General features: G+C 39.8%; 1 protein-coding gene across 1 annotated transcript in view; it reads left to right on the forward strand.

Annotated features, from left to right (window-relative positions):
• Window positions 1-25,836, forward strand: part of Kiaa0922 (KIAA0922 ortholog) — a gene marked incomplete at its 5' end in the record, with an annotated part of 154,579 nt that overhangs the window by 98,686 nt on the left and 30,057 nt on the right. The window contains 18 exons of the mRNA XM_005400925.2: window positions 3,269-3,346; window positions 3,561-3,714; window positions 5,109-5,167; window positions 5,471-5,579; window positions 6,926-7,022; window positions 7,494-7,647; window positions 8,181-8,351; window positions 9,808-9,877; window positions 10,939-11,056; window positions 12,442-12,583; window positions 14,752-14,861; window positions 16,398-16,470; window positions 19,244-19,371; window positions 19,989-20,131; window positions 21,838-22,024; window positions 22,228-22,413; window positions 23,365-23,511; window positions 23,859-24,484. Of these exons, the coding sequence (XP_005400982.2) occupies window positions 3,269-3,346; window positions 3,561-3,714; window positions 5,109-5,167; window positions 5,471-5,579; window positions 6,926-7,022; window positions 7,494-7,647; window positions 8,181-8,351; window positions 9,808-9,877; window positions 10,939-11,056; window positions 12,442-12,583; window positions 14,752-14,861; window positions 16,398-16,470; window positions 19,244-19,371; window positions 19,989-20,131; window positions 21,838-22,024; window positions 22,228-22,413; window positions 23,365-23,511; window positions 23,859-24,484 (2,752 nt within the window). The remainder of the gene's footprint in view (window positions 1-3,268; window positions 3,347-3,560; window positions 3,715-5,108; window positions 5,168-5,470; window positions 5,580-6,925; window positions 7,023-7,493; window positions 7,648-8,180; window positions 8,352-9,807; window positions 9,878-10,938; window positions 11,057-12,441; window positions 12,584-14,751; window positions 14,862-16,397; window positions 16,471-19,243; window positions 19,372-19,988; window positions 20,132-21,837; window positions 22,025-22,227; window positions 22,414-23,364; window positions 23,512-23,858; window positions 24,485-25,836) is intronic.

Raw genomic sequence — 25,836 nt, forward strand, 5'->3', positions numbered from 1 at the left:
AATTGTTGTACAGATTCAATGCAATCCCAATTAAAATACCATTAGTATACCTCACAGATCTAGAGAAAACACTCCTAAAGTTCATGTGGAACCAGAAGATGCCTGGAGTAGCAAAAACAATCTTGGAAAACAAGGAAAGGCAGGAGGCATCACAGTTCCTGACTTAAAATTATATTAAAAGCTACTGTGATAAAATTAGCATGATACTGGCACAAAAACAGACCTGAAGATGAATGGAACAGATTAGAAGGTACAGATAAAACTAGAAACACAGTCACCTTATCTTTGACAAAGGGGCCAAACATGTTCAATGGAAGGAAGATAGCCTGTTTAATAAATGGTGTTGGAAAAACTGGCTTTGCACATGCCGAAGACTGAAACTAGACCCATGTCTTTCACCATGCACTTAAATTAAAGTCAAAATGGATCAAAGATCTAAATATTAAAACAAACACTAAATTTATTGGAAGAGAAAGTAGGTAAAAGTCTTGAGAACATTGGGGCAGGGAGAGAGTTCATGAGCAAAAATCAAACTGAATGGGAAATACTTCAAAGAATCAACACCTGGGATCTTATCTTCTTGAAAAGTTTTTGTACATCTAAAGACATCACCAGTAAAGTAAAAAGAAAACCCATGAATTGGGAAAAGAATTTTAGTGAACTGCCCCTCAGACAAAGGACTTCTATCTAGGACATATAAAGAATTAAAAAACAATCAGGCCCCCTAAATTTAAAGACCCAATCCAAAAATGGGCATCTGATATAAATACACACTTCACAAATGAAGAGGTACTAATGGTGAATAAATACATGAAAAAATGTTCAGTGTCGTTAGTCATTTGAGAAATGAAAATTAAACCAACACTGAGATTCCATCTCACCCCAGAAAGAATGGCTGTCATCAAGAAATCAACCAGTAACAAATGCTGGAGAAGCTGTAGGGAGAAAGGAACCTACTTCACTGCTGGTGGGAGTGTCGATTGGTGAAACCACTGTGGAAATCAGTTTGGAGATTCCTCATGAAACTAGGATTGGAAGTCCCATTTAACCCAGCTATTCCTCTTCTGGGTATTTTCCCAGAAGAATTAAAGACATTATACCATACAATATATGTGCACCGATGTTTATAGTAGCACAATTTGTTATAGCTAAATCTTGGAAACAACCCAGATGCCCATCCTCTGAGGAATGGATAAAAAATGTGGTATTTTTATACAATGGAGTATTAATCAGCTATAAAAAAAGATAAACTCGAGGCTTTTGTAGGTAAATGGATGCAACTAGAGACCATAGTCATAAGTGAAGTAAATTGCACCCAGATGTGTGAACATCATATTGTCTCTTTGGTGTAGGAACCTGAAAGACTAGGTAAAACTCAAAATGTACAATAGATGAGAGGAAAGGGAAAGAAATTGCTCAAATAAAGGAAAGACTGGAATGAGGAAAGGAGGAAAAAGAAGGCAAAATATAAATATATATATGAATAGCTGTGATTACTGTATTGCTGATGTCTGATGGTGTATTGAAATGAACAGTTAATGCTTACAATTTTTTTATGTCCTGATCGATTTTGCATGCTTAAGTCTGGTAATCTGAGCAACTGATTTGAAGGTAACAACCTGCAATGAAATTGCAATGGTGAATTCCTACCATCTTGTCTAGTGAAACTGTATTATCTCTAATGTATCTAATAGTTATTTTCTTATTCTCTTTAATGGTTTGAACAATCTTCCATTCTTATGTCTGGTAATCTGAGCAACGTATTGAGGATAGGAATATGTAATATAACAATCACTGTTAATTCGTATTATTTTGTCTTGAAACTGTGTATCACTTTAAATGTTCTTGCTTTGATTTGTTTATGTTTGTGATACTGGTATGCTGATACTGTTCTGTTTTTTGTTTGTTTCTCATTTACTACTCTTTAAAAATTTAAAAAAATCTAGTTAAGCTTTTAGATTGAACTTACATATCATGTTCTAAGAATACTAGCAGTTGCTAAGCACTAACTTTTTTAAAGCCTATTAATATTTGGTACCATTTATAGGCTTAAAGTACCCTTAATATCTTTACTGTATTTAAAAAGGTAATATATTTTACTCTTTTTTCTATACTTACCTGCTTGGATGATAAGTGGAGTAGTTAAAACTTTGGTGTTGGTGGTGGTTCTGGTGCTGGGCCTGGTGAGTGCTTGAGCTCATGCTTTACTGCTGAGCTTCAGCCCCAGCCCCTAGATACATTTTTGTATAATATACTGAAATCTTTAAAAATCTGAGAGGCTGTGATTGTGGTGATTCTGCTGAAGGCATCTTCCTGGAGGTAGTAGAGGTCACATACATGGTTAAGTAAGGCAGGTTTGGGGGAATGCTTTCTTAATTTGGAGATTTCCCAGTGCGCTGACTGTGGCTCCTATTTATAATCACTATGCCAGTGACATGAACTTTATGAAAGAGGAAATCTTGTGGCCCGGATTCTATAGATTGATGTGTTATACTAACTAGCTTTTCTATGTATTCATACATCTGCAGGCTCTTCTGTCCCACTCTACTGGTTGTGTCCCTCTACTGGTTTATTCCTTTTCTTGAGCATGTAGATATATTCCAGTGTGACTAAAGCATTTGAATTTCAGAGTCCTGCATTCTTTTCATATACCTTAGTCTCTTGCTCTTCCACATACTACAATAGCCAGTTGAATTTTGACTTTTTTTTTTTTTTGGCACCAGGAATTGAACTTGGGACTTTGCCCTTGCCAGGTAGGGGCTGTACTGCTGAGCTGTATCCCTGGCCCCAAATTTGGACATTTCCTAAAGTTTTGTCTGCCTTGAGGGTCATGGCTTTCGGAATGTCATTGTACTGATAGAAGGCACACATAAAAACAATGAACTGATTATTAATGTAAAAGTAGACTTCTCTGTTCAAACACTTAGTAGCGCACACTAGAAATGCTCCAGGACAGTGTTCCTATGTGTATTCAGAACATCCTTACCTGCTTATTGCTATCCTAAGAATTTTCATGTTGCCTACAGGAGAATTTATGATGTCCTTTAGAAGGTAAGTTCACTGTCAGCACAGATTTTTCTGTTTTGCTCACTGATACGTTTCCAGTAAATAGAATAATGCCTACTAGCACTAAGGAGATACGCAAATATTTGTTGAGTGAATGAATGAATAAATGTGGTTTCTGAATAAGTGATGGGTTGTTTACTGTTAATGCTAGCATGTGCCTTTTGTTTCTTATTAAGTTCTTTCCCCCTTTTTTCTTATTTAGGCAGAAACCACTAATACCAGCCTCTTGCAGGTGCATCTGGAGTGCAGTTTACATAATAAAGTGTGTCAGCAATTAAAGGTAAAATAAAATATTTAGTATTTCCTTTCAGCCTTCCTTCCTGTGTCTTTGCTTAAAAATTAAAACTAAAACAGCACTCATATTCTGTTCTCAGAAATAAACATGCTGTTGTCTTAAGTGCTTTTCTTTTTCAGAAATTTAAAATCACAAAGTTTAGGTGATCTTTTATTTTTTTGAGGTTTTCCTTTTTTCCCCCCTCTCCCTCCAATCTCAGAGTTGTTACCTGGAATCTGATGATGTTTTACACTTACAAATGAGCATAATTGTAACAATGGAAAACTCCTCAAAAGAATTTGAAGAAAACACTCAAGATTTGTTAGATCATCTCTCTATTGTTTATGTAGCAACAGACAAATCTGAAACCTCAGGTAAGATGAAATCTCCTACAGTTTTCATTATAGGACTGGGGGTATAACCTAGGAGTAGTGTGTGTGCTTAGCATGCATGAGGCCCTGAGTTTGATACCCAGTACCACAATACTAAATAAAAAACTTTGTTATAGCATATTTTCATTAACCTTCCATTATCAGTTAGTAGCATTTTCTTATAGATTGCATCAGTGCAAATCAAGACCAAGAGCCTTTGCTTTTATTAAGAGATTAGTCGTAACTAATCTGCAGCTGCTAATAAGGCTATATTATTATTTTGAGGGTAAGTTAAATGACCAGTGCAAGCTATTCTGAGTCCTTGTGGAATCACTTTCTTGGAGCTTTATGTGAAGTGTTTGAAGTCTTAGGTCTCTTATTCCAGATTTACTGACTTGCAAAAAGCTTGGTTGATGAAATCATGCTGTTTTTGTGTTCTTGATAGTCAATACCGTAGCTAGTTCTTGGATGCCTGACAAGTAGAATTACAGTGGAATTTTAGTGTTCAGTTCTATGAATTTTACCTTTAGAAATATATGTTCTAGAAATAACCTACCTCATCAGTTAACTTTCTAATAATTTTGGTAGGGAATACATATTGTATGATCCATAAAATTTGTACTGTATCATTTACTATTAGCCTTTGGGTATAATGACTGCTTTGTAGGAAAATAGAATATAAACATAGGAAAAATATTAATGTAAATATAAAAATACATATGTAAACGAAATGGCACAAATGGTACATAAAAGCATAGTTTTTTATTTGCAGTTTTGTGTCGTGGTTCTGGGGACAGAACTCAGGTCCTCTCACAGGTTAAGCACATGTTGTTCCACTGAGCTACATGCTGAGCCCTGTTGGCCTCTGAATTATGGGCTGGACGAATGTTACCTTTGAGTCCTCATGACTGGCAGGAGTCATGATGAATTGCAGGAAAGCTTTCCTGTCTTGGGTCTATAGTTTTCTGGTGACTCTCATAATAGATGGGTAAACACTAATGCAGAGAAGACTCCTGTTCTGCGGGGAACATTTCTTTTGGCAAGATCTGGAAAAAATCCAGCCTGTGTTCTGAGATACCAAAGCTTAATTCTTTCCAAACGTGGCTGTTCATTCAGTGAGTTTCCTGCAGAAGAGCGTAGTATAAGCCTAAACTTATAATTTCTGTCCTGGTAATTCTTCATTTAGAGAGCCTACATTACTAGGCCAGTTTTTTTTGTAAGGATCTTTTTTCTTGTGACTTAAAACAATATCTAAAAGGAAACAGCTTCTGGATTTGATTGCAGTATTCAAAAAGTAGTTAATTTTTTTGTAGAAATGTATAGTTAATTACAGTATTAAGGTCTGGGAATGAGATGACTTTTTGTTCTAATCTCATTGGTTTGATTCTTTTGGACAGATGATTCGGCAGTGAATATGTATGTATTACATTCAGGAAACAGCCTTATATGGATACAGGTATTAATGAATGGTTACTTGAATTTGAAATTACAAGTTGGCACTGAATTGCAGGATGTGAGAACTTTTCAGGAAGAGAAGCAGAAATAGTTGTATCTGTTATGTTTTACTTACATTTAAACCCATTCTCCCTTGCTTGAATCCGAATTTGTGTGAAAGTTATCCCCATCTCCTTGCAGACATATCTGCTGAGCAATTGTTAGGTATTCTGATCTGGGTCCCTTACTTATTTTAACAGAGTGCATTCAAACTATGTAAATAGTCTCCTGGATGAGAGTAGTAATTGGAGTTTTCTTCTTACAGGATGTCCATCACATCTCACAAAGGGATGCTCTGTCTCTGCAGTTTAAACCAGTACTACTACCTACTTCTGCAACTAACTTCACCAAAATTGCCTCTTTTACTTGCAAAGGTATTCATTTAAAATACTGGAGTTTGTCTTTTCCTTTCATTATCTAGTTGATTATTTGGCAATGCTTTCTGCACAGCTACTTGAAACTGCAAATGAGACATGGTTTTATAAAGGTTTTGGTTTCAGTAAACCAAAGTCTTTGTGTTGTTAAGAGGTGGAATGATGTAAAACATGGTGATGGCACTTGTTCTATTCTGCTGTATCTGTAGCGTTTAAAGCTACAGTATGTGAAGCTTAACTTGGTGACTTGCAGGACCGGGGTGAACCTGTGTGTGTTTGAGATGTGGCTTCCACAGGTAGCCTAATTATGTTCCTCAGTCTCTTTGTGAAGAATGTTTAGTGAGTAGGAACCCTGTCCTGTCTTCAGGTTCTTAGTTACAGTTAAAGAGTTCTATAGAGGAATTTAGATGGACTTGAATTACGGGCTGTATGTCCAGCCTCACTCATATTTCAAGACATAATTCAAAGCAGTAAATGAGATAAAATTTACTACCTAGATCAATAAAGGTCATAAACAGTGGGTCACTGTTAAATTGAGCTCACCCTCTGCAGCTACTAAAAAGTGTCCATGGTCTTGCAGTGCAAGCTGTCTGTGGCCGTCTTGCTTTTTAAAGAGTGTTTGTTTAGGTACAGAACACCTGGAAGGATGGATGCTCAAGAAAGTGCTAACAGTCATTTCCTCTGTTCTAAGATGCTGGGGTGAAGGTAGATGTTAGTTTCATTGTTTTTTTTTTTTTAGTAGCATTTCAATTGTTTTTGGAAGCATATGTATAGCTTTAAAGAAAATTGTTAGCGTGAGAGTTAAAAATTCAACATCAGCGACTTAGCATTATGACCTAGATCAAGGAAAGCCTAAAAACAGTATTTTTATGAATGAGTGGTGTTTAAAGCTCACTCCCACTGATTACAGTTAAGCTGTCCTTTGCTGTCAGGTCTCATCCCTGTCTTGTGATTATGGCCTCTGCGCGCTCTTTTGCACCCCGCCAGTGAGCTCTGCGTCTCACTTCTGTCATCTCTGGCAGGCCTAGGGCTTTCCTCTTATTAAGGTAAAGACAGATCTGTGTGAAGGAAAAGCCACAAAGTATTCTTAGCTTTTTCCCCAAAAGAAGAAATGAAAGGTTTTAAAAAGAGGGGGTATAGTCCTCATATTCCAAATCATTGGCAACAAGCCAGTAAAGAACATAGGAACGTTTGAGAAAGTGTGTTACCATATGTATTTGATTCACAGTTTTAATTATGTCAGCAAAGTGAATTAAAAGTTATAAGTAAAACCTGTATCTTATTTTTGTTCAGGCTTAATGAAAGAAAGATACTTACAGTTCACATTTATTTCTTTACACAAAAAGCAGCTACAACATGTGACAGTGGAATTATAGAAGACGTGAAGAAAACAAAAAACACTCCAACACTAAAAGCATGCCTCTCGTCCCCAGTGGTGCACGGGTATGTTCTTTGCATGTTCCCTAAAATCACGGCTTTTTCCTCTGTAGATGCTTCTAAAACATAAGTGATATGGCTTATATACTTCTCTTTCTGGAGTTGCCTCCCCTTGTGTCAGCACTGAGGAGACAGTGAAAGGTTTCCTAGAAAAACAGGAAGAAAGAGTTAAGTAATTCAATTCATGAAATAGGTTCCAGGCCCAGGGGTCAGGTAGGTGGAAAGAAGTGCTCGTGCTGATTTCTGAGTGGCGTTCAGACCTGGTTTGGCCCCGGTGGCCTCTGAGCTAGCCTGGCCACTGCTGGGTCACTTCTGGCCGTCACTGTTGGTGTGAGCCAAAAGGTTGAGGGAGTGATACCTGGTCATTGCCCACAGCAGTGTTTTGTGCTGCTCCCCTCTTTGCAGACGGAGGCTGCTTTGAAAGCTGATGGTTTCCTTGCACTCAAAGCTAACTGCCCGTGTATCTGCTGTCCACAGGTATTTCAGAGTGGACTCCTCTGCAGCCCGGTTTCATATAGAGAGTCATGAGAACATGTCAGGAGTGTGGTCCATATGGTGTCTCAACCATTTTGACCGAGGCATTGTGTTAAAGGATGTGTTTGTTTCCAAGGAAACCAAGCACATTTTCAAGGTAATGTTTCTCCAAGCTTTGGCTTATTGTAGCTTTATTTTGACTTTAGTCAAATGCTATGCAGTTAATACCTATAAAATTTAATTTTGGTGTACAATTTAAGAAAATATTTTTCTTTTAATATTTCAGAATACCTTTTAGGATCTCTATCTTTCTTTCCCTCACCCACCTCAGTACCCTGCTTGCTTCTCATTTTTCAGCTTTTGTTTAAGGAGCTCAAAATAATCAGTTTGTATCTTTTAACAATACTTACCCCTAACATTATTTAAAATGTTAACATGATTTGTACTAAAAATTATTTAGTACAAATAAATCTGATTAATGATAAAATAGTAGAGTTTGCAAAATACCATTTGTGAAAATGAAGATAATGGCATATTAAACAATATTTGAAATATTTCAGTCTTTGGTGTAGAACTAATTCAGTAAAATACTTTCTAGTGTATTGAAGAACTTTAGCATCATACTTTATAGGGATTTAAAATATAATTAGTGTTAGGAAAAGTAATCTTTCTTGCTTCTTTTCTTTTTAGATTCTGAATTTCACTGGCCCTTTATTTCTACCTCCAGGCTGTTGGAATATATTTTCTTTGAAACTTGCTGTTAAAGACATTGCCATAAATCTATTCACCAATGTATTTTTGACTACAAACATAGGTGCCATTTTTGCAATACCTCTACAGATTTTCTCAGCACCAACCAAGGTATTGTTTACAACATCCTATGAATGTTGTAGTTTTTAAAATAATAACTTTCTTTTTATTTACTTATGATGCTTGGGTTTTATTAACTGGGTTTAAGTTTGTGTTCTTCATGGCTGTCTAAATTGAAGGATATCATCAGGCCAACTTTAGATGGTAAATTTTTTTTTTTTTTTGATGGTAAATTTGTTTACGCACTGAAATTTTTATTTGCAAGGATCTACTTTTCATAAAGTGATTTGAGATTATTTAATAAAATAAATCATTCCAAATTGATCAGTCAACTTCATTTTCATTCATTTCTAAAAGTACTTTTTTTTTTTTTTTTTTGTGGTGCTGGGAATGGAGCCTGGTGCCTCGTGCATACTAGGCAAGGGCACTCTCACTGGGCCCATCCTCAGCTCTTACTTCCAAAAGTTTTGAAGCAAGAGATACGTGCTTGCTGTAGATAACATCTTTGAAATTTCATTTCATTCCACAGTGACATCAAATAAATTAGATTGTTAAATACTTTATTAATTCCTCTTCTAAATGACATTTAGTTACTGCGTGTAACCCTTGAGTTTTCCTAGTGGGCCAAGCCTAAAGCCTGAAAGCTTTCACAAGTGAATACATTGTAAAATTTGGGTAAATTGTATTTAATTTAGGTTCTCTTAAACATTGTCTCATTTTTCTTAATGTATATTTCTTTTTATTTATTGTTGCTTCCTTTTGATCCAAGCTATTCTGTATAACACTGGGTTCTAGTTTTTCACTATGAGACATTCATGCAATCATCTTTATGATTTTTCTCACTTAACTAGTGTTGATGTTTCACAGCTGTAAGTACCTTGTGTTTAATTCTAAGATTGAAGGTAGAACTTTACAAATCGTCAACAAAAATGTGAAGTTAATACCATTATATATTGTGAACAGGCAGATTTCTCAGAAATGTCCTTTTTCTAGTTAAGAGGCACATGTAAAAAGAGTGAGGAGGGGAGGGAGCAGAAGGCAGGTTTCAGGTGTGTGTGGAATTGGCCAGTCTGGACTCTTCAGATCTGCAGGAAATAGGATGTTAAATGTCCTGAGTAGCTAGGACTTACTGTGGATTGGCATACTGCTTCTCAGAGGGCTAGAGTGAAGTGAAAAACAACAAGCAGAACAAAACACTCCTAAGACTGTCTTAAAACTAATTTAATCTTTAATTCGTGTGGTAGCTGGGTGTCTTGCGGCTGTCTTTATGGGTATTGGTGATTATATAGAATCCACTGTCACGACCCTTCTGTGAAAGGCAGCTCAGATTTCTCTGACCTGATTCAAGGGTGAAGAACACCAAGACATGTCTTTCTAGTTGTCTGGCTCCTGGTGAAAGGGAAGTCCACTGAGGTGAAGGCCAGTGTCTGCTTCATATTTTAGTGCATTAGGATTTTTATGCCAAGTGTTGTGATTTAAGTTATTCATATATTACTTTTCAATCTAGGAAGGGAGTCTGGGTTTTGAAGTGATAGCACATTGTGGCATGCATTATTTCATGGGAAAATCAAAAGCGGGTAAGTATTTTGCCCTTAGGCTTTCTGTAGAATTTGAATTTGGGGGGAACTGGGAGGTAGTGAGTGAAATTAGGTGGAAGGTTAATTCTGTTAAAGTTATTGTGTCATATTCTATTCCTAGCATGATCATTGACAGAATGACTTCAAATTGTTAAGAATCCTCCAAAACACATCCAGGGTACTTGTGTAAATAATGCTCTTATTCTTTAGTAGCTCATGTTTTTGTAAGGGACTTCTAAAAAATAATACTGTTTGATCATTGTAACAGCCTCACCAGGAAAATGGGAAGATTCTGGTTCTTTTATAAAAGAGCTGGCTAGAAGCTAGTAAAAACAATTTGGAATTGCATTTGCGGACTTAAGCTATAGGATATAAACGTCTTGTAGGGGTGCTAAGAGTGGTGTGAGGCTGAAGGCCAGAGTGTCGATATGGAAATAGTTTTTAGTTTTCTGGATTAAAAAACAAATTTCTTTTGCATTTCAATTGATCAAGCTATTTAAAAGGAGAGATTTAAAGCACAGACATTTCTATCGGAAGAGCCCCGCTTTTTCTTCCTGGTACCCTGCTTAGCAGAGGCAAGCAGGGAGGGTGATAGGGACAGTGGACCAGTGTGTAAACGGGCATCTTGTGTGGGGTCAGCCTGTGGTCTGCCTTCTCGCGAGAAAGTGGCATTTGTCTCTCAGCACTTGACATAGGGTCCTGAAAGACTTGGAGGATGAACACATTTATATGGAAAGCAGTTTTACATTTCAGATTTAAAGCTCTTAAAAATGCTACAAATATAATCTTAATTTATTTCAGGCTGTATTCACGAGCCATGTGTCTTTTGTGTTAATACCTTTACATAATTCAATTTCGTTTTGTTTTTCATATGTTTGTTTAATTTGATATATCATTTGCCTTTGAGTTAGAGGGACTTCTGGTTAAGTAGCAGGCGAAAGAGGTGGCATTTATTGACCCTAGTTCTCTCAGTTTGAGGTGTTTTAACAGTCAGCCCTTGAGGGTTGTTAATTAGCTGTACTTTCTAGAAATCTAAACATTAAATTTGGTCTCCCTTCTAGAGAAACCTAACTGGGATGGGAGCCTTTCTCTGGATCTGTCTACCTGGGATATGGATTCGGAACTTGCAAATAAATTGTATGAAAGCTGGAAGAAATATAAAAATGGTGATGTCTGTAGGTAAGTCTTCAACTTTTCTGTTGTTAAGCAGTGGGGAGAAACTATTACGTAGTAATTTTTTGAAATTATACTCAAGTTTTAGTGGTTGGTGATATTTGCCTTTATCTTTTTCTTTTGACAAGTTTCAGCCCTCAAAAAAATTGAAAGGATAATGCAGGGAGCATTCAGATATTCCTCAAGTAGATTGTGTTTATGAGGTGTTCGCATCTTACCACTTTTCCTCTGTTTCCTTTTGTATCTTTGTTACACACATATTCACTCATTTTTTGCCAAGTCATTTGAAAGTGAGCTTGTATGTATCAGTGCAGTAGGCAATTCGCTAGGAACCCTCAACACTTTACTAGAAAATTGCATATTTCCATTGCACACCCAGTAAATCCAACTTCAGTGGAATTGTTACTGTCTAATTAAAATTTCCTGAGTTGAACTAATATTTATTATAGGTTTGTTTTCTTTTTTTCTTTTGTTCCTAGTGTGTTCAAGGACCAGGCCTTGCATGTGGTTGTCTTGTTTCTGTAGGCTAGACCAGGGCTCCAGCTTTCACTTTTCATGTTGACAAGTTTTTGAGTCCTGGTTCATATTGGATTTTGGTGATTGGTTCGTTAGGTTTATATTCAAATTAAGCATTTTTAGCAAGAATACTATACTGTGTTGATCTTGTGTCATGCATCACATCAGGAGGTGCATAAATTGTCAGTTTGTCCCACTATTAATATGGTTATTTCGTTTCGTTTAGGTGACGCATAACAGATCTCTTTACTTTCCATACTGTTTTTCTTTTTGTAATTAAAAAACAATGTGTGCTGTGAAGATTTGATACCACACAAATGTATTGTTCCCTAAGAGTGTTTCGCTCTGGTTTTAGCACTCATGGATAGTCCTTACCTGCATCAGTTGTTACTATTACAGCTGCAAAATGGTGATGTTTCTATTTGTTCATTCTACATTTACTAGCAAGTGCTTTTTTTTTTTTTTTTTTTTTTTTTTATGAAGGGGCCTCTTTTGAGCCTCATTAGTGTCTTCAGTGTGTTGTTCTCTATTTACTGTCATTTTTAATGATAAACAGCTTGGGAAGCTTGTATGTCTCTTGATTTTTGCTATCATTCTATGAGCACTTGATTGCTTTCCAGTAAAATAGAATGTTCTAGGTCAACTTTTTCTGGGGATTAAACACAGGCCGTGCTAATCATGCACTGTACCGTGGAGTTACACTCTCCACCTTCCAAAGACAATCTTAGGCTTTCTCTTCCTCAGACTTAGTGCTAGCATAAGTCATTTTCCCCAAGAGCCCTTTTTCCTTTGAATAGGAGTGGTATTTAGTGATTTCCTTCATTTTTTTAATGTTGAAATTATTTTCCATGATAATGTCTTTCTCAATTACACAGGAGGAATGTTTTAGGAATGACTCAGTTTGCCCACTTCCAAAAATCCAAGGAGTTGGAACCCTTTCCTTTCTTTTTGCCTCGTTTGGTCACAGAGCCTGGCCTTGTGTTGAACTTCAGTGCGACTGCCCTTCGGAACAGTGTGGTAAGGACAGTGTGTCTTTTCATCTCTGTCAGTGACACCCTAGTTCTTGATTTTCAGAGTACCGTAAAACCTTGGTTTGTGAACATAATTTGTTCTAGAAATGTGCTTGTAATCCAAAGTACTTGTATATCAAAGCAGATTTCCCCTGAAGAAATAATGAAAACACAGATGATTTGTTCCACAACCTAAAAATATTCATGTAAAAGTGATTATAGTACTGTAATAGAACGTGAAATAATAAAGCAAATATAAACTATAAAGAAAAGTAAATTAAGCTGCACTTACCTTTGAAAACCCTCCTGGCTGGTGTGAGGGATACAAGAGAGAGGAGGGCTGTTGTGTAGGATGACGTTCACTCTCACTAATAAGAGTTACTGCTGTCTATTGGCTCAGTGGAATCTTTCTCTTTTTGTGCAACTTTAACAAAGGACCTATCCAGGGGCTGGGGATTTAGCTCAGCGGCACAGCGCCTGCCTGGCAAGCGCAAAGTCTTGAGTTCGATTCCCAGTACTGGAAAAAAAACAAAACAAAAAACAAAGGAGCTATCCAGTGGTTCTTGCTTTTACTTCCTTTTAAGAATTTCATAGAAATGTGACATTTCATGGTTGTTGAACAGATTCTTTGCTTGCACTGCTACGTCCTTATTCAGGTGTCGCTTTTCTACAAAATTTTGTACTGTTTCCCACATTTTACACATCTTCCTAGTCTCATTTGAGGTGAGGGATTCCTCTGCCTTTTTCTCCTCTTCCTCAGCAGATGAGATCTCCTGCATAACCTCTTGCTGTTGGGAGATGATCCTACATGCGTGGGGTGGGTGTGGGGTGAACCACCATTGGCCCAGTTGTGATCATGTGGCATTCGGTGTCATGTATTACTCCTATAGTAAGACATTACTAATTTATCATGTAAAAATTTATTAGAAATGTTTGCTCATCTTGTGGAGCACTTGTAGAACAAATAACTTGCAAACCAAGATTTTCCTGTATGTCCACAGGAGATACTGTTTCTGAACCAAAATTACTGTAAACTCATACACCTGCGTCATTAGGGCACATTAGCGACATTTCAGAAGAACAGGATGATTGAACATGCATTGAACAAATTTTGAATTGAATGTGAACTTCATAAATGAAACATGGGTTAAGAAAGTATTCTGCTTACTAACAGAGAAAATCTAGGCTAATGTAGGCTTAGAACAGGACTTAGCTTCATAGTGAGAAGCTGAAAGAAAGCCCAGAGCCAACCAGGCTGCTCTGTGATGCCATTGGGTTGTAGACTCCATCTGTGCACTTACTTTTCATCCTTAGTGTACTGGCTTCCTCCCTCATGCACGCCTCTGCAGCCAGCTTGGGTAGCAGGGGGCAGGCAGAGGAAAGGTGCCACCAGCGGCCTTCCACTTAGTCTCACATCCAGAACTATGTCCTGTGGTTCAAGTAGCAGCATACACATTAGCAGTGCTCATTGAGCTGCTTAGGGTTACCCCTAAGATTGCTTTTGTTCTTTTCATTTAGCTTTTTGTTTTTAAGTAATTCGTACTTAGAGAAAAGTTCCAAGAACTCTCATTGGCCCTTCGCCAAGATTCAAAAGTGTTAAATTTTTGTCGCACTTATTTCATCATTCCCTCTCTTTCTCTACTCGTATTTTTTATGAACCATTTGAGAGTAGCAGATGCTAGGCCCCTTACCTCTATTTCAGTGTGAATTATTTAAGAACAGTGGCATTTTTTAAATATAATGAAAGTATAACTACCAAAGTCGAAATATGAAATACTAATCAGAATGTTCTAATGTATGGTCTGTATTGAACTTTTTCTAGGGAGCTTACTATCATGCTTTAGTGTTTTATTTTTTTACCAGTTCAGCGTGCAACCCAAGGTCTAATTGCATTGTCTTTTTAGTCTTTTTGTTCTTCTACAGCCTGCTTTTTTTTTTTGTTACTGTTTTTGGTGTTGGGGGTCAAATCCATGTTGAGTATTTGTGCTACCAGTGAGTTGACCCCCAGCCCGCAAAGACATTGGGGGTATGCAGACCGTTTATTTGCTAAGCTGTCCCTCCGTTAGAGTTGTAATGGTTCCTTGTTGCTAGATGGAAGTTATGCTGTCCTGGCCTGGATATTTCAAGAGGATGTTGTGTCCTTTGCAGAGCTAATCTTCTTCTCTCCACATCCAGGTGAAGTACTTCATGGTGAGGAACCCGTCCTCCCTGCCAGTGTCCTTGCAGCTGCTGCCTCTCTCCTTGTACCCCAAGCCGGAAGCCGCAGTGCGTCTGCTGCACAGATGGTAGGGAGACGCTCCGTGTGAGGGGCAGCGGGAAGCACAGCCAACACTCAGAGCCATTGAAGAAGCCCCGTGCTTCTGTCTGCTGGCCTCTGTGTGTAAATGTACCAGGCCCCGATTCAGAGCTATGTACATGAGTACCCAGCCCGTTGGTGTTGGAAGTTCCTGACTCTGTGTTGTCTGGTACCTTGTGTGTCACTGTGTCAGGCCCACCATCTGGTGGATGTTCTGTTCTTTTTTAAGACAGAATAATTTATTTTATTTTTATTAGTTTGTGTTTGCAGTGCATAAAGATTACATTCCTTGTGGGGAGTTGGTGCATGTTCACAACCCATCTTAATTCTTTTTTTCAGTCTGTCTCCTCCTGTGATAGTGAAGCTTGTGTGTCTGATTGATCTCACTTAACATTATGATCTCGGGATGCATCCATTTTCCTACAAATGTCTCAAGTTTATCCCTCTTTATGATAGAGTAGTACTCCATTGTGTGTAAAACTACATTTTCTTTATACATTCATCTGTCGATGGACAGATAGGGTGCTTTCAGGACTTAGGTATTATGAACTGTGCTGCTGTAAACATGGGTGTGCATGGGTCTGTGTCGTATGATGTCTTTAATTCTTCTTGGGGAGGGTACCTAGAAGGGGAATAGCTGGGTCACGTTCTTCTTTTCTTGTGTTGAGGAACCTTTACCATCTTGACTTTCGGGTACACTGCTGAAATTGAGAGTCTGAAGCATGCTAATACGAGTTTGAAACTGGCTACCATGGTGCATATGTGTAATCCCAGCTGTTTGGGCCCGAGGCAGCAGGGTGGCATGTTCAAGGCTAGCTGACAACTTAGCAAGAAAAAGAAGTAGTATTTTGGTGTATTTTAATCTACAGTCAAATTGTAAGAAATGATGGTAGTGCTCATTCGTGTCTGGTACCATTATTTCCACGTAATCATAGTTGCAATTAGAACGTTGCCTCCTCTCAGTTTGGGAACATATCTCCTACCCCAGGTTTCTCAGCCTCTGCACCAGTGACATTTTGAATAGGAGATGTGCACACGTGTGCGTGCATGCATGTGTGTGCGTGCGTCTCGTGTATTGAAGGGTCTTCACCCACATCCCTGGCACTCCCCCGAGGGGCCACTAGGATCTCACCAGCCACAGCACCCAGACATGTCTCCAGATGTCACTGATGTGTCTTGAGGGTGAACTTGCCTTTGATTTACTTCTTTTTAGGTTCCATGTCTGAAAACCATTTGGAGAAAAAAAATCACTTCATATTTGGAATTTTTTTGTCACTATATGTTTCTTCACACTCTGTGCTGCCAGACTCATCCCCTGTGTGCTGTCTTCCGAGCTCTGACAGTGTGCCGGCTGGGGTTGGGCGGAGTAGGCTGAGGCAGGCTAGTGCCCGGGCGAGGTGAATCTGTGTGTGTGCGCATAGATAAATAGATACGTGCGCGTGCGTGCATACATGCACACACACAGTATTCTTTCTTTTTGGCGGATCTTAATGCTATTTTAAACCTTTGGTTTTTGTCTTTGTAGGTTTGGCACTGATACTCGGATGATTAACTTTACAACCAGTGAATTCCAGCTCACCAGAACGTGCCCTTACCGGGTAGGGTGTCCTCTCCACACAGAAAAAGACTGTTGGTGGACTAACCCTAGAAGCGTATGGGCCTCACGGCTTCATGTTTAAAGTGTCTTTGTGTACTGTGTGTGGCTCTCTTGTTTTCATTCTCTAGGCATGAAAGATGGCTGCAGAGCAGATTTTTCCAATTAACTAGTGCAGCAGGAGTCAGATTCATGTTAGCCTGTAAATCATTTTAATTTGATGATTTTAAACTCATGTAAATGAAGAAATAACATTTGAGTCAGAGCTATGTAGAAAACCATGAAACTCAGGAGCCCAAAATTCGTAATTCTTTCAGGACTCTCTGGCTCCCTTAAATTCTTTTTAGGTGAATATAAGGTAAAAATGAATATATATAAAAATTTTTTTAATCTAAACTGTATTCATATTTTTAGCAGGTCACCTAGTCTCTGTTATATTCATCTCATCTATAAAAAAGAATGTCTCTGAAATTCTTAAATCCCTGGCAATCAGGAGACTTCACTTAGGAGTAGGGGTAGAAAGACACATGGTGAGAACATTGTTTGCCTAGGGACTTTCCAGCCTGATTTCTTAGCTTTTATTCAGTGACTTTGTGGATAGAGTGTTGGCCTCACAGATACTGTGCATTTGAGATCAACTCAAAAGTAGAACATTTGTCAGGCATGGTGATGCACACCTGACATCCCAGTTGTTCAGTGGCTGAGGCAGGAGGACTGTAGGTAGGAGGCCAGCCTGGGCAGCACAGCGAGACCCTATCTCTATAGTAAAAAGGCTATAGGGGCTGGGAGTGTTGCTCAGCAGTAGAGTGCTTACCTAGCATGCTTTGGCTCTGGGTTCACGACCCCCCACCCCGCCCAGTGGAGCATCTGTTGAAAAGAGAAGGCATGTACATATGCGCGCGCGCGCGCGCGCGCGCGCACACACACACACACACACACGTTGAAGTGCCTTTTCTGTTTTTCTTTCTCTGCCCTATCTCTTCAGAAATATATTTGTTGCCCTAGCTTAACTGTGGAATAACAGGAGACTATGGATAACCTCCAGCTAAGAGTTAAAACAGAATGAGTCAAAGCAAGGTTTTAAGTGGGTTTCCTATAGAGACTTATTTACAATAGCAAACACATTGCCAGCACATAGCCTTTCTCTGCAGTGTCCGCGGCTGCGCCAGAGTGGCCAGAGCCCTGTACCCGTGTGGTCTTGTTTTCTCCGGTACTGTTAGTAGTGATTAGTCCATGACACCTACTAAGAGATGTTTTTCCCTATCAGTTTCACATTGAAGAAATAAAGCCAGTTTCTTTTATATCCAAATATTCTATTCAGATGTGAAACAGTGATACAGCTCATTTGGAAAAAGTTTATATCTGTGACTACAAATATTCCCTAAGAACATTATACCTTTGGAATAAGGGAAATTACTACCATTGTTAATGTACTACATAAACAAAAAGAACATCAGTGCCTTGAAGAAACTTAGAATGTAACTGAAAATTGTTTTTGAAGCTTTTTGTTATGTAAAGAAAGGACTCTTCTAATTTTGTTCTTAGAAATACGGTTCCTTTGGTTAAGAGTGTATGGAATTGGATTTTGAGGGTTTGAATCCTGGTTTTTCCTGTGCTGTACCAGTGTGACCTTCCTTGGTGAATTATTTAATCTCATTTTGCAAAATAATGTGTGAAGATTCAGTAAGATTTAGAAAGTGTGTGGCTTGGTATTTTACATGCCTGAAGTAACCCAGCGCCAGGCATATAATAATCACTTAGCAAATGGTGCTGTTATTATAAATTGAATACCAAAGTCAGCAACTTTTTTGTTACTGTTTATATTATGTATATGAAGCACGGTTTTCTTCTTCATGGAGTTTGTAATTCCAGTGAAAATGCATCATCATTTATTCATTTATTTATTCACTCTTGTTTTTTGGCAGTACTGGGGATTAAACCTGGGGCTTCTTATATGCTAAACAAGCAGTGTCCCAGTGAGCTGTATTCCCAGCCCCATCACCGTTTATTCTTTCAGAATAATTTTTTCAGATAGAATGAGAAGTGATAGCCATTCTTAAAGGATAAAACACATTTAAAAGCTGAAAATACAGGAATGAAAACTATCATTGTACAGATTATATCATAACTCTTAAAAAGTATTTTTAGTGAGAAGCTAGCAAAAGTAGCAGGAAGATAAAGACTGAATCTTGACTGTTAAATTTTAGAACAGAATGTTTTTGCTCAGGAATAAATCTTGGAGAAAAGGAAGAAGCATGTGAATAGAGGCATTTCTCACTGATTGGAGAGACTACATGTGAAAAGTATGGTTTCCATGTAAACATGAGTTGAACATTACAGTGATCTTAGGCTTGTCCTACAGTGAATGGGTGGTCTGTCTGGTTGCTGTGTCATTTGAGCAGACTTCCTGGTCTCTCTTGTGGTTAATGGTTTTGCATTTAATCTTCTTCATATGGAAGGCTTCTAACCTCACCTCCTCCCAAGCCAGAAAGCAAATCCTTTTCTAGCTTCCATGTCAGGTTGTCCTGCAGCCACTCCCTGTATGTCGCAGCTGCAACTTGGGAAATGTTTATTGGCCTGAACTCATCAGGGTAAACACATTCAGATAGGTTGATGATTCCATACCCAGTGTCACTAAAGCAACAGCAAAGGTTGATGAGGACGGTTGGATCTGGACATTAAAAGAAAAGCAACAGTCTTTAGATACACTTAATGAAGATGGAAACTTGCTCTACAGGAGAATGGAGTTGTCTGATTGTACCATTAATACATTGCAGGGAATGCACTCTGAGGAGTCTGGGTTTGCCACCCTCCACTTGGATTTGCAGCCTCTGGAAATGAAAAGGGTTGGTGTGGTTTTCACACCAGTGGACTATGGAAAAGTTACCTCACTCATACTAATCCGGTAGGTGTGTCCCTGTTGCTGACTCATCTGCCTAAATCTGTCTCTCAAGCAGTCTCTTGAGCTCAGAGCGGACAGCCCTGAGTCAGTTTGCAGGGATGAGGCTGGGCTGCAGGTTAGGAAGAGGCCTTGGTGATGGGGCCACTGTTGTTCCATGCATCATCCTCGGTGCCTCTGTCACTTCCCTCTCCCAGGAGCAAGTTCCTGTCTCCATTTGTGGTCAGTGCTATCAGAAAAGGCAGAAGACACACACAGATGTATTCCTGTTTCCTTGGTATAGAAAAATAATTGAAACACTGCTATAGACGTTTACCTCTGTAGTATCTGCACTTAAACCACTCATTCCTGGCAGAGGAATTTCCCAGAGGAAAATGGAAAAAGTATTTCTTGAGTTCATTTTCTTCCTTTTCTTTCCTTTTAAATAACAATTGTGAGTTGGATATGGTACTACATGCATGTAATCCCAGCAGTTGGGAGGATGAGGCAAGAGGATTGCTGTGAGTTCAAGGACAGCCTGAACTACATAGCGAAGTCGTGTCTTCACCACCCCTCCTGAAGAAAAAAGGCAGCTCCAGTTGCCTGTGTTGACACCTTTTTCAGTGTGTCTTCTTTCTCTCCAGGAACAACTTGACAGTTATCGATGTGGTTGGTGTGGAAGGACTTGGCGCGAGAGAGCTGCTGAAAGTGGGCGGACGACTTCCTGGCACAGGGGGGTCACTCCGCTTTAAGGTGCCCGAGTCCACGCTGATGGACTGCCGCCGACGTGAGTTCAAGTACATGGTGCCCTGGTGGGAGGCTGCGCATTACAACCAAGAACAGAAGGATCTGTAGGAAGGCTCTTTTAAAAGTTAGTAGTAAGCTGGGTGTGGTGGCACATACCTATAATCGCAGCACTCACTGAGGCAGGAGGATCACTGCAAGTTTGAGACTAGCCTGGGCTAATAGTGAACTCAAGGCCAGCCTGAACTACATAGTGAGACCTTGTCTCAAAAAAAAAAAAAGTTAGTAGCAAATGCATTGCATTGATACAGGTGATTAAACCAGGCAAGCCTTTGAGCCTTCTAGATTAGTAGCTTTAGATATTTAACTGGACTTAAATAGTAAATATAAAGGCAAGAAAAAGTGTAATTACTAAATTGGCAGTATTGTGTCAGATATTTAAGATAAATATATGAGGCAGTTAATCTGGATGTCAGATACCTAATGAAAGAACCACACCAGAGCAGTGAACTGAGAGAAGACTAGATGTGTGCTAACCAGTGGAACTTCTCGTGATGATGGAAGTGTTCTGTGTGTGGCTCTGGTGAGACGGGAGGTTAAGCCAACTCAGACTCGGTTTCAGCTACTGCACACTCAGAACACAGATCACTCCTGTGGTCTCAGAAGGTGTGAGGGTTTCTCTGCACCAACAGCTAGCAGTTCTGCAGTGCACATCGCTCGGCATCCTGTAGTCCAGTCCGGTCCTGATGCCGTCTGCTGGAGACGTTGCTCAGGCCCTCAGTGTCACAGCTCCAGGCCTCTGAAACTCTTAACAGGCTGCAAACTGGTGTCTTGCGACCCTCTCCTCAGGGTTGCCAGAACAGCGCACAAAATCCAGGGAAACATTTCCCTTTTATCCAGTTATTATCAAGGGCACGTTTTTCCTTTTAATTTTTTTGTTTTTATTAGCATGTTTGCAGTACATAATGATTACATTCATTGTGGGGAGTCGGCGCATGTGCAGAACACGTCTCAGCTGTCCTACAAGGGTGTTTCAGACAAGATTGGGCGCGTTCAGGGTGGTATAGTCGTTTTGAAGGATAGAAATAAGCAGTCAGGTGAAGAGATACATAGGGCAGGGTCTGGGGAGAGCCTTGGTACAGGAGTTTTGTCCCCGTGGAGTTGGGATGCACCTGCCCAGCAGGTGGACAGGTTCTTGTTGGTCATCCTGTGATCCTCTGTGCATATGTCTATCCAGAGGCCCTCGAACTCTGCCCTCTTGACTCTTTTTAGGGACCTGTTGGCACCTGCATTAAAATGTGCTTGTACAAAAAGGCTGTGATCTGATGTGAACGGCTGAGCAGGGAACACAGCAATGCCCGTTTAGCTGCTACTTCGCCTCTCTAGGCAGCAGTCCTCCCTCAGGAGAAACCGTAGCTTCTGCCTTTCTGTGTCTGACCTACCCTCCACTGGTATAGAGTATGTCATACATTCTGGAAAGGTCAGCCACTTACTCTGAGGGAGATTTTGATTACCTAGGTAGACCATTTAACTTAAGAAAAATCTGAACTTGTTTCTGTGCTATCCTTGTAATACAACAATCTAGATATGACAGCAACAGAAATTCTGATTCTAGAAATCATGCTTGGAACTTACGTTGAACTTCTTTCACATTTTCATAATATTAGGTTGTGTTTTGTGATTCAGTAAGTTGTATTGAACAAATTTTGCAGCTCATATATGCCAGATAACACTTTCTGTCCTCATTAGAACTGAAAGACAGCAAGCAAATTTTATCTATTACAAAGAACTTTAAAGTAGAGAATATCGGACCTCTTCCTGTAACGGTGTCATCACTGAAAATCAATGGCTATAACTGCCAAGGTTACGGATTTGAAGTGCTGGATTGTCATCAATTTTCCTTGAACCCAAATACATCCCGGGATATCAGCATTGTGTAAGTACTGGGTTTTAACTTCAGTTCTGTGATGTATTTAACACTGGAGGGAGTAGTAGGGGCTTTTGCCATTGGTAAGGCATCTCCAGTTTGTTTTATGTATTTGTTTTGTGAAAGTGACAGGTTTTGCTGTGCTATAGTTATTTTACTTCATGACTAAAAGTCAAAACCAAAGTTCATAAAGGTGACTCACCTGTTGGCAGGTTTACTCCTGACTTTACCTCCTCCTGGGTCATTCGGGAGCTAATGCTGGTGACTGCGGCAGACCTGGAATTCCGCTTCACCCTCAACGTGACCCTCCCGCACCACCTGCTGCCCTTGTGTGCCGACGTGGTTCCTGGGCCCAGCTGGGAGGAGTCATTTTGGAGGCTCACAGTCGTCTTTGTCAGGTAAACCCGCACTGTTCTCACACTGAGCAGTCAAGCAGAGAGTTGCTCGAAAAAAACAAATTGCCCAAGTGGACTCAGAGTGTAAGAATTTTTTTAAAAACTACTCGTCCATGTTTGCAGTGCCTAATGATGACACTCAACATGGGGAGTCAGTGCCCCCACATGACACATCTTCATTCTTTCATCCTCATCTCCCCGCTCTCCTTCCCTGCGTCGTCCTCTGTCCCCTTCCCCTTTGCAAAAGACCTGGGCAGTAACTGGTAGGCTTTATGATAATAGTGATCTAATTGATCTAATTGCTAGAGATTGTAGGACCTAGAAAGGTAACGGACACTTGTGTTCTGTGTATGTTGATTGGAGTCACAGGGGAGATCTGAAAGTTACTCTTAGTAGCTCATCCTTATTAGCTCAGTACAACGACAGTTTGAGATTATAATATCAGCATTACCCATTTAAAGGGATTTTATCCTGGAAGTATGTTTAAAAATTGAATTTTATTGTCAGCCTTATAAACATAAATTTTTAAAAGTCAAGGTTGGGCCAGGGATTAGCTCAGCGGCACAGTGCCTGCCTAGCAAGTGTGAGGTCTTGATTCCCTGTATCCAAAAAGGAAAGTCAAGGATTTTTGTTACCTTTAGGAAACATCAGAAATTACGATGTCATACATCCTAATGACATTTTAACACTATATCTTCAGCCTTTCCCCATCAGTCATTCACCAGTCTTCTATAACGCAACTAGTTTTTCACTTTCTTTGGTTATTCTTTGTGGAGGGGGATGCGGTCTTGCTCTGTTGCTCAGGCTGGCCTGAAACTTCTGAGCTAAGCCATCTTCCTTCCCCAGCTCCTGAGCTGGGAATACAAGCATGCACCACCATGCTGGATTTGAAACTAGTCTTTCACGTGCCAGTCAGAGCCATGCAATAATGAATACTGTTGTTTTCCCCCCCAGTTTGTCCCTGTTAGGTGTGATTTTGATAGCTTTCCAGCAAGCACAGTACATTCTTATAGAATTCATGAAAGCAAGGCAGAGGCAAAATGCTAGCTCTTCCTCACAGCACAATGGTCCGGTGGACGTCATCAGCTCCCATTCTCACAAGTAAGAATCAGTGTGTGTGTGTTTGTGGGGGGGCTTTCTTCTGATACCACTTACCTCAGGTTTTATTTAAAGTAATCACATTTGATTCCAAGTTTGTTTTTATCAAATTTATGTCACTGTGCGAACACAGCTGCACTGTAGCTTTTCTTAGGACATAGTTTTCATTTACGGGCTTAGTTCACCTGCATACTCAGTGCCAGAAACCCCCTAGGGCTTTAGAAGAAGGGAAGGTAGAACTCCTTAATAGATACACTGTCCACTGCTGCCTGTTTCTTGGGGATGTAGAAATAGAAGTAGAGTTGGATGTGGTTTGTCTTCATGTAAAATTATTTTCTTCTTAAATCCAGAAGTAATTGCAAGAACTTTCTTGACACATACGGCCCCTCTGATAAGGGCAGGAGCAAAAGCTGCCTTCCGGTGAGCACGCCTCAGAGCAGGACGCAGAACGCTGCCAAGAGGAGCCCAGCCACCCACGGCCATTCTCAGAAGAAGCATAAGTGCTCGGTCTACTACGGTAAACACAAAGCCAGCGTGTCTGCAGCCAGCAGTACCAGCACTGCCCCTGAGGAGAAGCAGACGCTGACCTCGGGCAGCCCCCTGTCTGCTGCGAAAGAAGACGTTGGCACCGATGTTGTGGGCGAGAGCTGGGTCAGCCTCAAATACGCAAGTGGCATGAATGTCAATCTGCAGAAGAACTTAACTCTCCCCAAAAACTTACTGAATAAAGACGAAAACACACTGAAAAACACAGTTGCTGTCAATAGCACTTCAGAATGCAGTCTGAAGGATGGAGTACAGACATGTATGTTTCCTAAGGAAACTGACATTAAAATTTCACAAAACATAGCTGAGCTCAAGCAACCAGAGTTCTGCCCACTGAAGACTTCTAAGAAACTACCTGAAAATCCTTTGGCAAGAAACTCAGATCAGTTCCAACAGTCAGACTTGCCAGAAGTTTCCAGGAAACATAGTGGTAATCTTTTCTCCTCCTTAACGCCTCTCTTTGCCCCTGGATGGGTTTTTTCTTTTTCCTCACCCATGACCTTTAGTTTTACTTGTGGATGCAGAGCTCTTTGGCTCACTCAGAGTTTTAGCAAAAGCATAAATGCTGAAATACGACTTGCCAAATGCAGAGTATTAAGATCAACTGCCTAATGTTGTGGCTTAGAGGTTTAATTTTTGGTACATAAATTTAGAGGATTGTGAATATCATATTCTTGGGAGGAGGACATGGACACCTTTTTCTAATTATTTGTTCTCAGCTTTTATAGACTACAGTATTTGCAAAAATTAATCAGCCCATGCAGTGTTTATTTAATAGCTGCTACCATCTCATGTTCCCTGGCCTTGGTTCTTCTTTAATAGGATCTCTTGGTTAAAAGAACACAGATGTCCTCATGTGGCAAATACAGTTTTGAAAACACAGTAAACTAGGCTGGGAAGACTACACGCAGAGACGATTGGTGTTGCACTTCACTCAGTTCCTTTAGCCTCTAATGGAGGCCTGTGCTTTCTCTTCTCCCTTGCCCTTTTTTCTGTCTCTGTGCCTTTTGGGTTTCTTTTCGAACATTAAAACAATTTTTTTTGTAGTCCTGAGAATTGAACCCAGTGGCACTATATCCCTGAGCTGTATCCTCACTCCTTTAAATTTTGAGACAGGATCTCACTACCTTGTCCAGACTGGCCTCACACTTGGCATCTTCCTGACTGAGCTTCTCCTCTCAGCCTCCCAAGTGGCTGAGATTACAAGCATGTGCCTCCACACCTGCCATGACTATTCTAATGTGCATACTGCTGTATCTGCTAGAAAAGCTAAGTTGCCTTTGAAACGTCTAATATTTGTAATATTAGATTAATTAATTTGAAACATCTAATATTTTTAAAAATTGTATTAGGTTCGTGTTACTGCCATGAAATACCTGAGGCAGTTAACATGGAAAAGATTTCTGTGTTCTAGAGTTCTATCCCAGATGAGGCAACCACATTGTTTCAGGCTGCTGGTGGAGATGCTGGATAAAAATGGAAGGGAGTGTGCCTGGGGAAAACTGCTCATTTCCTGAGGCAGAGACAAGGGCTCTCACAGTGTCCTTTGACAAGGCCCCAGCTCCTAGAGATCCATGCCACCACCTGATAGCGCCACCTGGGGGACCAAGCCTTGAGCACACTGACGTTTGGAGGACATCATCTCTCCAAACCGTAGCAGTAACGCAATGTTGCTTACTCCTTGAATTGTGGAGAAGGTGCAGAAGGATATTAGATTGACTAATTCTGATGACCTTCATGCCTTTCATAAAAGCCTACATTAGATTCTGAGTGCTCCATGGA

This window comes from Chinchilla lanigera, unplaced genomic scaffold (assembly GCF_000276665.1).
Source record: "Chinchilla lanigera isolate Chin_1 unplaced genomic scaffold, ChiLan1.0 scaffold00070, whole genome shotgun sequence".
NCBI classification, from domain to species: Eukaryota; Metazoa; Chordata; class Mammalia; order Rodentia; family Chinchillidae; genus Chinchilla; species Chinchilla lanigera.